This window comes from Petaurus breviceps, unplaced genomic scaffold (genome assembly GCF_028583685.1).
Source record: "Petaurus breviceps papuanus isolate PSGF00001 unplaced genomic scaffold, PetGlider_PUasm1.0 90822, whole genome shotgun sequence".
Classification (NCBI taxonomy): domain Eukaryota; kingdom Metazoa; phylum Chordata; class Mammalia; order Diprotodontia; family Petauridae; genus Petaurus; species Petaurus breviceps.
The window spans coordinates 3,878,194-3,889,829 of record NW_027187351.1 but is presented as its reverse complement, the minus strand read 5'-3'; the positions used below and the strand labels follow the sequence as shown (position 1 = coordinate 3,889,829).

General features: G+C 39.1%; 1 protein-coding gene across 1 annotated transcript; it reads left to right on the top strand.

Moving 5' to 3' along the window:
• Positions 1-1,115: 1,115 nt before the first annotated feature.
• IL17F (interleukin 17F) lies at positions 1,116-11,272 on the top strand. Its single transcript, XM_069070747.1, has 3 exons — positions 1,116-1,223; positions 6,513-6,730; positions 10,394-11,272. Exons 1-3 carry the CDS (start codon positions 1,197-1,199, stop codon positions 10,632-10,634), a joined length of 486 nt encoding a protein of 161 aa, XP_068926848.1. The 5' UTR covers positions 1,116-1,196; the 3' UTR covers positions 10,635-11,272.
• Positions 11,273-11,636: the final 364 nt, after the last annotated feature.

Below are 11,636 nucleotides of genomic sequence, written 5' to 3'. Positions count from 1 at the left end.
GTTATTTCTGGGTGTGGTGCTAAGTGTCTGAGCCCGGATTCGATCCCAGGTCATCCTGACGCCGGGGCTGGTGCTCTTACTCACTGTGCTACCTGGCTGCCCTGTTGCAGGTAATTGTAACAAATTATTATTTTGATAGACTTGGAAACCTTGCCACATTATCTCATCTTAGGAAACATTTTATACCATAATAATAACTGACCTTTATTTAGTGCTTTAAAGTTTGCAAACAGCTCTACATTCATTATCTCACTTGGGTCTCATGATAGCCCTGTGATAGGGGTATTATGGATATTATTATCCCCATTTTAGAGTGGAGGAAATTGAAACTTAGAGGAATTGAATGATTTGCTGACAGTCACAGAGTTAGTTAAATATCATAGGTAGGATTTGAATACAGTTCTTGATACAAACTCCAGGGTACTATCTACTATATTAACCTACTTTTTGGGATCAGTTCCCTCACATAGCAGCAGTTATGCTATTGATATAGTAACCCAATTTTATTGAATACACCTGTACTCTGTCCATTGAATTAAAATAAGAATTTATTGAGGTGGACCATGAAATAAACAAAGCCCAGAAAGGTCCAGTTGCATCCTATTTTGGGTTTGGTTATAGACTTATTTCACCTTTCTAGAAATTTAGCCTCCCTAGTCTTAAAATGGGGTAAATGATTTTTCTTTTCTAGCTTCATGCTAAGAACTCTCTAAAAGAGAAAATATACAATTAACATTTGCATGTCTCTTGAAGATAAGAAAATAGAGCAGAGAGCATGTGGAAAGATTTGATTCATGTAAATAAAGAAAAGAAAATAGCATTTTGGAACCTGGGTCATCTCTGCAGTTAATCAGACATTTCAGGATTCTGTTATAGCGTGAGATACTGAAGGTGGAAGTGGGGGTGGTGATTAAAGATTTGAGCATTCTGCCGTCATCCCTTTCCTTTCAGGTCTCCCTTTTCCACCCCTCAGAAAGTAGAATTGAAAAAAAAGGTTAGTCATCAACTCCAAGTTAACCACAGCTCTAAGACAAGAAATAGGCTAGTGGAAATAAGGGCAGTGATTGCTTTACAACCACTATAAAAGAAGCAGGTACTATCAAGGATACAATACACATACCCACAGACACATACGTACATACATACACCACCCAGGTGCTTCAAACATTAGGTTGCCTACCAGAGAAGGAACCACTATGGCTTTCCCAAAGGGCACAAAGATGGTGAGTATTGTAATTTCTTCTTCATAAGCAGTAAAACTGAGGTCTATGGGATAAAATTTGATCAAGACTTTTCTCTTTATTAAAAGATGTAGTCGATTTTGCTTTGCCACTTGCTAGCTCATTGCAAAATGAGCAGAATCATATCTAAACAACCCATCCCACATGAGGAGGGTGCTTTAAAAATTTCACAGCATCAGAGAAAAATGAGTTATTTCTATATTGTTATGATTATTATTATTAGTAGTATTTGATCAGGTTGTTGTTAGAGGGAGAGAAGGAAAAGGATATCCCTCAGGTGAGATATTATGGGAAGAACACTGCCTTGGAGTGAAAAAAAGCCTAGATTTGAGTACAGTTCCATCACTTTTCAGTCATGTGACATTGAATAATTTATCTGAATCTGTTGCATTATCTCTAAAAGAGAGAAACTAATACTTGTATTAGTTACCTTGGATGTTGAGAAAATCATGGGAAATACTGTGAAGTGAGAGGACTTTGTAAAATGTACAATGTGAACTATTATTTTTATTACTCATAGACAATTATCCTGATTCAGTGCTAGGAGTGGTGGGATATACAATTCTGGGTGGCTCTGGGCTCTGGAATAAGAAAAGTAGCACACATACTTCTGTAGTATTTTTGTTTTTTGCTTTTTGAAGGGCAATTGGGGTTAAGTGACTTGCCCAAGGTCACAAGGCTAGTTTTGTGTTAAGTGTCTGAGGCCAGATTTGAACTCAGGTCCTTCTGACTCTATTCACTGCACCACCTAGCCACCCCTTCTTCTATAGTATTTTAAGGCTAACAAAGTACTTTTCTAAAAATGACTCTATGAGGAAAGTGGAATATTATTATAACAAAGGAGAAAACAGACTGTTTTCTTGCTTACGGCCATGCAGCTAGTAAGTGGTTTTAAACCTGGGTGTCCTCACTCTAAATCCAGCTCTCTGAAAACAAGTTACACGTGATTTTGCTCCACTTTTGCACATAGCTGCAGTGATATTGTCCTAAGATTCACATCTGATTGGATACAAGCTCAGCATGAAACTTCAGAGATAAGGGGAAACAGTCATGGCCTGAAGACTTGGGATTCTTCAGTGTTGGACTGGACAGTTCCTTCAGGAGGAAGACCTTTGCTCTTTGTGATAGGTGGTGGAGATGCTTTAGCATTTTCCTTTTGTCATTGGCAGGATACTAGGATGCTAGTGCTACTGAAGATGAAGTTGTCCTCAGTTAGGGGATGGCTCTTTCTTTAGCTAGAATCCCCAGGAATTCCTGCCCCCTATCTTCCTTCATAGCTTCAGTGGTGACTTGATGGCTCATAGTGGACGTGGTGCATCAGGGAGAGCGCTTGACTCAACAACAGGAGACAGATTTGAGCCCTAGCTTGATACTGTCAAGCTGGGCAACCATGAACAATCTATTTACAGTCTCTGAGCCTCAGTTTCCTAATCTGTAAAATGGGCATAATATGTGTACCACCTTCTTTACAGAATGGTTGTGAGAGGAAGGCTTAAATTTAAGGTGATATAGGAGATGTGAGTTATTATAATGTGCTTTCCGTACATTATCCAATTGGATTGTTAGGGTTGGGAGGTAAGTAGCTCATGTATAATTCCCCTTCACCCCCATTTTATAGCTAAGGAAATTGAGTTTCAGAGACACAAAGTGACTTGTATAAAGTCACATTCCTAGGAAATGACTTGGGACTTGAACCAAATTCCATATTGAAAGCTCTACACAACCCAACACTTTGCCTTTTGGAGTGGGTTAGTGCACTGAGAAGTAGGACATAATTACTAGAATAGCATGGCATCATGAACCATGACCATATTTAATGGTGTGCTGTCATTGAATCATTTCAATAGTGTCCAACCCTTTGTGACCCCCATTTTGGGTTTCTTGGAAAAGATACTGGAGTGGCTTGCCATTTCCTTCTGCAGTTCATTTCACAGAGGAGGAAACCGAGGCAAACAGGGTTAAGTGATTTGCCTAGGGCAACACAGCTTAAGCGTCTGAGGCCACATTTGAACTCAGGTCTTCCTGACTCTAGGGCTAATACTCTATCCACTATACCACTTAGCTGCCCATAGTCAATGTTAGTAGTGGTATATATGATGTGTCTTTCCATTTTTGCAGATTTTTTTTTGGTAGACTGTCTTTAAAATAGCCTGTATCTTGTAAAAAGAACAGTATTTACATTAAAAATAATGTGGACAAGGAGGATAATGCTTTTGAATTTAAATCCATTGTATGGAAAACATCAGATAATCTGTCGGACACATTTATCCTTTGTGGCTCATTTCACTCTGTTATTAGAGACTGTCTGAGTTTGGCTGTCAGCTAGAAGTATTGCCAGTGCCAGAGACAATAAAATATGGTTAGAAGCCAAAGTCCTATAGGCAGATTGGATAACCTTTACAAAGATAGTCCAGGACACTTCCCATAGTGATATCCATTGCTATCTGTTCCTTGGATAAAGTGCTTTATCAGTAGATTGTAAGTTTCCAGAGGACAGGGACTGTTTTTGTCTTTGTACCCTTAGTACCTGGCACATTGCCTGGCACATAGTAGGTGCTGAATGAAATTGAATTATTGTATGGTTTAGTAGGAGAAATAAAATACCTCAGTTCTCTTCTGGAAGGCCAAAACTCTGAGCCTAGATCCAATAAAGACCTTGTTATATCCCCTTAGAAAGACAGTATGGTGTAATGGATAAAATGATAGACTTGGAAGTCAGGAAGACTTGGGTTAAAATACTGCTTTAGACACCAACTGTGAGAGCCTGAGCAAGTCTTTTAACTTTTCTGAGCCTCAGTTTTCTCATCTGTAAGAAAGGACCCCATTTTATAGTTTACAATTTGTAGTTTATAGTTTATAGCAAACAACTCATAGGGTTGTTTGAGAATCATGAAGTAATGTATGTAAAGAGCTATACAAACCTTAAAACACTATATAAATGTAAGCTATGACTCCTTAATGTGCTCCTTCTCCTGCTTCAGTCGTTCCATTTGCATAATGGAGATAACTATCCATTCCTATGCTTCATGGAGGGGAAAAGGAACTTCCCTATATACACATTGCTTTGAGTTCTTCAGAAAACAAATAGCTGAATCACCTCAATTTACATAAACCGCCAGTTTCAAGTTTTGCACTCAGGGTTTCTTAGTAAAAGCCATTTGAGTCGATTTCAAACCCTGTCTGATTGGTAGATAAGAAGTCACCCACAGAACTTAAGCTGCTGCTATTCTCATTATATATATTCTTCATTATATATAGTGGTTCAAAGTCCCTTGGACCAGAATACTTCAGAGTCCAGTTTCCAAATATTGAGTGATATCATGTTGTTAATAATAATGACAATGAATGGATAGAACATTCCATTGTACTAGCCATCATGAGCTCTGGCTCTATTCTTTGTACTATAGCTTAGGAGTTGTCTTGGCTATAGTTCCAGCAAGCTCCTGAAAGGGAGAGTATTTGGGGGGTGGGTGAGAATACATAGCTTGATTCCAGTTGGTTCCAACCATTCCATCTCTTTGAATTCTAGTTTTTGTTTCTGTAAAATGGTATAGTAATACCATGGGTTTTCATTCTTTGTGCTTTTATCTCTAGTGTCTGGCATATAGTAGTAAATAAATAAATATATAGTAAATAAATAAATATATTTATTTAATAAATACATTTTGATTGATCAAAATGAAAAAAATAGATGTGAAAACCTTTTGTAAAAGCCTAAAGTACTCTGCAGATGTATATTATTATTAATTATAATTGATATTAGGGTATTATTAATAGTATCTTTCACAAAAGGTTTCCTCCAACTCTTCATCATGATACAGTGGTGACTCTGGATCCTCGACAAGTACAGCTAACATTTAGATAATACTTTATGGTTTACCAAGCCCTTTATAAAAATCATCTCATTTGATCCTCATGACAATACTGTGAACTAGATGCAATTATTATTTCCATTTTAAAGATGATGGAACTCAGACTCAGTCAGGTTAGGTGACATGCCCAAGGTCATGCAACTATGAAATGTCTGAGGCAAGATTAGAACTTAGGTCTTGATTCCAAATCCAGTACTCTCTCCACTATGACAGAATATTCCTCAGGGTATATCCCACAGAGTGAGCTCTGCCAGACCTTCCCAAACTGCAAAGGCTTTGAGTATAAGCCTGGTGATGGGATGTGTGTCTGTCATGTAAGGACCAGGCTAAGTTTAGAGAGGAGCATAACCAGATGGGTCACAGGATAATTAGTTTAGCCATTCATGAAGACTAGCTACTAAGCCATAGAGTGCTTGCATTCTCTGTTGTTGGAGGAAGAACTCAAACTGAAAAAGTCACAGAAACTTGAAATTAGGAATTAGGGACTTAAGAGATGCATAGAATTTTAGATCCAAAAGAGGCATGATAAATGACCCAATCTCTTCATTTTATAGATGAGGAAATGACACAGAGAAATTAAAATGACTCATGTTTGCACAGATAAAGCCAGGATTGGAATAAACTTTTCCTGACTTCAAGTCTAATAACCTTTCCGCTACACCATGTTTCATTCATTTATTCATTCATCCAACCACCCATCTAATATTTATTGAGCACCTTCTACATTTAAGGCACTTTGCTAGGTGCTTCGAAGAACAGAAAGATGATATGTACTACATGAATTCAAAGGAAGTAGAGATGATTTCTCTCTGGGATTGTCAGGGGAACTGAGTCTTGAAGAATAGATTTTATAGACTGAGATGGGTTGTAGAAGACATTCCAGAAAGAGAGCAAAGCGTGGAGGTGGGACAATATGAAGAATGTATAAAGAATGACAAATAGACTAGTTTGTCTGGAGAAGTCTAGTGGGAAACCAAGCTGGAAATGTCAGTATAGGTTAGGTCATAGAAGACCATGAATGGCAGGTTGATAATTTTGGATTTTTCTCTTTGTATCATAACTTGGTTCTCACATCAATGGAAGAAGGCATTGTTATTTTAATTTTACTGAGCTCTGCTTCTCTAATTTGAATATGCTGAATTTCTTTTTTTTAAAAAACTTTTAAATTTTATTTACTTATTTTGTCTTTTTGGAGGGGGGGAGGCAGGGCAATTGGGGTTGACTTGCCCAAGGTCACACAGTTAATAAGTGTTAAGTATCTGAGGCTGGATTTGAACTCAGGTTCTCCTAACTCCAGTGCTGGTGTTCTGTTCACTGCACCCCCTAGCTGCCCCGTATGCTGAAATTCTTGAGAGTGAAACAGAGCCTATAACCAAGTATATTTTTTTCTCTCTTTCAGTTTGAATTATTGCTGCTGATGGTACTGGGGCTTCTTCTCCTCGGGAATGTGGGAGCTCGGAACATTACCAAAAGAGGAGCAATTTCCCAGAAGGGTAATAATTGTCCCTCATTGGAGAGTAACAGTGTGAAGGTTGACATCCGCATTATCAACAGACAGCAGGGCATCCACTTGGCACATACCTTTCAGAACCGCTCCATCTCTCCTTGGGATTACAAGTAAGGATAACTCTTCATAGAAGTAGGGTCATGGACTTTTCTAATGACTGCAATTTCTCCTTACTACTTTGGGCAAGAATGGCATCGTGTGTCAAAGAGCGACATAAATGATTAAGGATTTATAAAAAGGGAAAAGGCTTAAGGAAGCAAGTCGAGGTTTTAAAATGCTTTAATACCAAATCTAGTGACCGTCTTCAGTCATATTAGTGAATGAAGACCAGCTCATCTTCCCTGACCGTAGAACAATAGTAGGAAATGATTTTCTATCTTAGCAGGAAGAAGATGGGTCAGATATAAGGGAAAACCACCAGTGAAGACACAAACTGGAATGGGATCCAGGGAGATTTCCATGAGAGGAAAGAGCATGGAATTTGGAAGTAGAAGATATGGGTTTGAATTCTTTCTCTGTCCTTTATTACCTGTGTGATTCAGAACACACAACAATTGCAATATAAAATGAAGGGATCGGATGTAGGTAATTTCTAAGCCCTTTCCACCTCTAAATCTAATTCATAGATGTCTGAGTTGCTAGGACTGTTGAGATTATGCAATATAACTTTCTCATTTGACAGATGAAGAGAAGGGTGAAGCCTTTACTAAGAAAGCATAGTATGTCTAGTCATTCTTTACCCATGGGAGGGAGGGAGGTGCTGTTGTCTCCATCTGAGTTAAAGAAATTGAGGCAAATAGAAGTGAAATGATGTGCCCAGGGTCCCACAGCTAGTGTAAGAGGCTGGATTTTAACTCAGGTCTTCTTGCCCAGTGCTATCCCTAGAAGCTTAGGAAATATGCACTACATTTCCTGTGAGGGCAAAGGGGATGGGGTAAAAGTGACCTGGAGGGCAACCACGGTCAAATTTATGCCATGTGCTCTGAGATTGACACTTTCTGTAAATTCTCTTGGCACATGGTCAATGAATGCTTTCTTGGCTTATGACATGATGGATGGGAGGGAATACAGAGTGGAGTGGGTCAGGGTGGCTGGGACAGTGAAAGAAAGAAATTAAGATCTCAGATTTAGAGCTGGAAGGGACCTTTGAGGCTATTAAATCAAGTGCCCTCATTTTACAATTGAGGAAACTGAGGCACAGTGGTTCCACTGGTAGTAAGTAGCACAGTCAAGGTCTGACCTTGTATCCTCTGACTCTAAATACAGTGCTCTTTCCATGGCACCATTGGGGCCAAAGGGAAGATACACATAATACAATGTAACAAGTGTGCTCTGGACAACAGTGGCTTGTTCATGGGGCTAGGTGGGGCATGGCATGCCTGTTATACAGTGTTGTCCAGGGAGCCTTGGATGAACCGTCTCCCTCAACTTCTGCAGACCCTCTGTTCTTACTCTATTTTTCTGTGTATTCTACCAACAGATGCCACTTAATTATCTGGTGCTTCTATTAGGAGAGGCAGTAAGCAGCAGATTGTAAGGAAATAAGAAAACCTGAGTTTTAGCTCGGCCACTAGCTAGTTGTGTGACCTCTTACAAGTCATTCACTTTCTTAAGCCTTGGTTTCCCCATTTGTAAAATGAGGGGGTTGGACTAGATGATCTTTAAGGTCTTTACTAAGTTAAAACTTGTATGATTTGATGATGATCCTATGGTTCACTACAAGGTAGCAAGTTGAGGTGTCCGTGATTCCTTCACGGACAACAGTTGCTATTCAGCTGACACTGTTACTGCCATTTCCATAACTTATTACAAGAGATCTTTTAGTTGAAAGGTGGATACTCAGCTACGATTCTGTTTTCAAATTCTTGTTTAACATTATCACATACTTTGCACAATTTAACTCTTCCTAAATTTCCTCTTTGTGATAAAAAAAAGGGATTTTAAAATCAAAACAGTGAGGTATAGAGGGAAAATCATTGGACCTTGAGCAAAGAGAACTGGGCTGGAGTCCTGGCCATCCCTTATTAACTGTGAGACTATAATCAAGCAGTCAATTGACAAGCATTTATTAAACACCTAGAATGTTGGTATAGGGGTACAAAGACAAAAATAAAACTGTCCCTGCCCTAAAGGAACTTATATTCTATTGAGGAGGGGAAGGAGACAACATGTATATAAATAAGCATATATGATTTTTAAAAAAAGTCATTTCACCACTCTGACTCTCAGTTTCCTTATCTGTAAAATGGGGATACTTACACTTGCCCTGCCTACGTCATAGAGTCATTATGAGAAAAGTACTTGGAGTACCTGAAAGCATTGCATTCAAGTGAGTTGGCCTCAATCTGAGATTTCATCTGTGTAGGAAATTCCCATACCAATACAGATCTCCTCCAAAGCTCATTATTTTAGAGTTGCTTGAGGGTCCTGAGAAGTTAAGTGACTTTTATGGTCACAGACACACATTTATGCTTTAGAGTTAGGGCTCATACCTAAGTTGTTCCAAAGCCAGCTCTATATCTACTGTGCCACATTGCTGTCTCTCAAAATGTACTGTAATTGATATTACTTCCATGCCTATATATGAATAAATAAGGAAGATAAATACAGAGCAATCAAAGACTGATAAATAATTCCATGATCTCCCTTTCACAGAATCATAGATCTAGAAGCAGTCTCAGAAGCCAGCTAGTCTAATGCATTTGGTTTTTGTTGTTCAGTCGTTTTCAGTTGTGTCTAACTCTTGGTGACCCCATTTGGAGTTTTCTTGGCAAAGATACTGGAATGGTTTGCCATTTCCTTCTCCAGTTCATTTGACAGATGAAGAAACTGAGGCAAATATGATTAGGTGACTTGCCCAGGGTCACACAGCTAGTGTGAGTCTGAGGCTAGATTTGAACTCATGAAAATAAGCTTGCCTGACTTTAGGCCCAGCACTCTATCCTCTGTGTCACCTGGTTACCCATCCCATTTGGTTTACAAATGAGGATTCTAGGTTCAGGGAAGTTAAATGGTTTGTCTAAGGTAACATGGGTAGAAAGCATCAAAGTCAGGACTTGAACCCAGGTCCCCTGACTTCACAACCAGTGTTCTTTCCATTGAACTGGCTTGTGTGTTGCTGTTTAGAGAATACAATAAAGACAGGAAAATATGGGTGATGTGAAATCAAAAGCTCTCTGAATTTTTTTAAAAGTCAACAAACAAAAATATAATAGGTAGGCTATGTGGAGAATTCTTTCCTAATGCTTTTTTTTTTTTCCTGCTGGTACATATAACTTAATCCTGCTTCACTACCTGAGTGTCTCCTGGAGGTTGGATTAGAAAGCATGGACGACTGAAGAAAACCCGTGTGAAAGTGGAGGGGTTGGGCACAAGATTCATTGGCTTTCAGTAGGTTTTATTGTTCTTTGATAGTAAGCACTGTTCTTCCTCTCCTGCTGGGGCCAGCCCACAGAGAGGCAGCCAGCGAAGATGTCAGAACTATGTTCGTGAGAACACCATGCCCTGATGCATCTTGTTAAAGGAGAGGTGCCAAGTCTCAGAGACCTTGCGGTTGATGGTTTCTCTTGTAATTGACATCACTAAATTCAGTGTTATTTTGTGGGCTGGAGCCCTCAATTAGCAGAAAGCCATAGAGATGAATGTTTGGGAGACCTAAGGTAGGTGCCCAGGTAGGTGAGGGCAAGAGGTCACTGATAGGTTCAGACGTCAGCCACCTTTCCTTTCTGCTTCTATATGAGCTTACCTTTTCACTGTGGCCATTTCTCCTACAGCATCACCAGAGACCCCAACAGATTCCCCTCAGAGATTGCAGAGGCCAGGTGCCGATATGCAGGATGCCTCAACGCTGAGGGACAAGAAGAGAACGGGAAAAATTCAGTCCCCATCCAGCAGGAGATCTTGGTTCTCCGGAGAGAGCCAGCACAGAGCTGTTCCCATTCCTTCCGACTAGAGAAGATCCTGGTGACTGTGGGCTGTACCTGTGTTACCCCCATCACTCGCTCTGTTGCTTGAGATTTGCCCCTCTCTTTGGTTGGGAAAACTGGAAAGGCTAAGGAGAAATTCTCATTCCTCCCAAAGAGCAGCCCACTCAGGCTCCCAGCCCTCAACCCCTTTCATAACCAAACTAACTCTGGTCCTTGAGACTTTCAATATGACCTTGGCACAATTCTGAAAACTCTCTTCTATATAGGAGAATGCCACTTTGGAGCTCTCCAGGGAACACAACTTGATTCTGAAATATTCCAGTGTTATATTTAAGCTTATCCAGGATGCTATATTAAATGCTAGGCACCACTTTGGAAATGAGCGAAGGATCTTCCTGAGAAGACTCTAGCCTCTTTAGTCCTTTATTCCAGAAGCCAGTTCCTCTCATGTTATAATCCCTTCCCATCCCTGTTCTTTTGACTCTATTTATAATGCTATAACATACCCCATTTCCTCATTTATAAGTAAGGATAAAGCACAAAAATTCAGCCAGTGGACAAGAGGAAACAGAAGGCATATTATTCAATTTTAAATATGTTTAAAGTATGTTTATAACTGTTTTTAAAGAAACTGTCCATATATTTATGATTCAAAGTTTATATAAATATATCTATTTCAGAAGTAATAAATAGGAACTAATATAATAAAATATTATTTACTTAAAACATATTTGATGTGTTCATTTCTGATTAGGAACGTATACTTTTTTTTTGCTTAGTACTTTATCTGCATACCAGGATAAACACATTAATGTTTTATTTCTCTCATTGTTCCAGAATCTCCCTTGCCTCCTTGAATTGATTTCAGAATTTGGACAACCATATCTGCATAATAACATTGACCTGCTCTGTTGAGCTTTGTATATTTTCAAATATTTTTGTAATTTCATCTTTAACTGCTCTAACCAGATCATATGAAAGAATTAATAGATGAAAAATTTTGTATATTAAGCAATTACTAAGTGTCAGATACTGTGCTACAGGCTTGGGACAAAAAATAGAAAGCAGAAACATTCCCTGCCTTCAAAGT

What these genes read in the sequence shown, in the direction of transcription:
- IL17F (XM_069070747.1), top strand. Translation starts at nt 1,197, where the DNA reads ATGGCTTTCCCAAAGGGCACAAAGATG. An exon ending in TCCCAAAGGGCACAAAGATG is followed by an intron (nt 1,224 to 6,512) that starts GTGAGTATTGTA and finishes TCTCTCTTTCAG; the next exon opens with TTTGAATTATTGCTGCTGAT. An exon ending in ATCTCTCCTTGGGATTACAA is followed by an intron (nt 6,731 to 10,393) that starts GTAAGGATAACT and finishes TTTCTCCTACAG; the next exon opens with CATCACCAGAGACCCCAACA.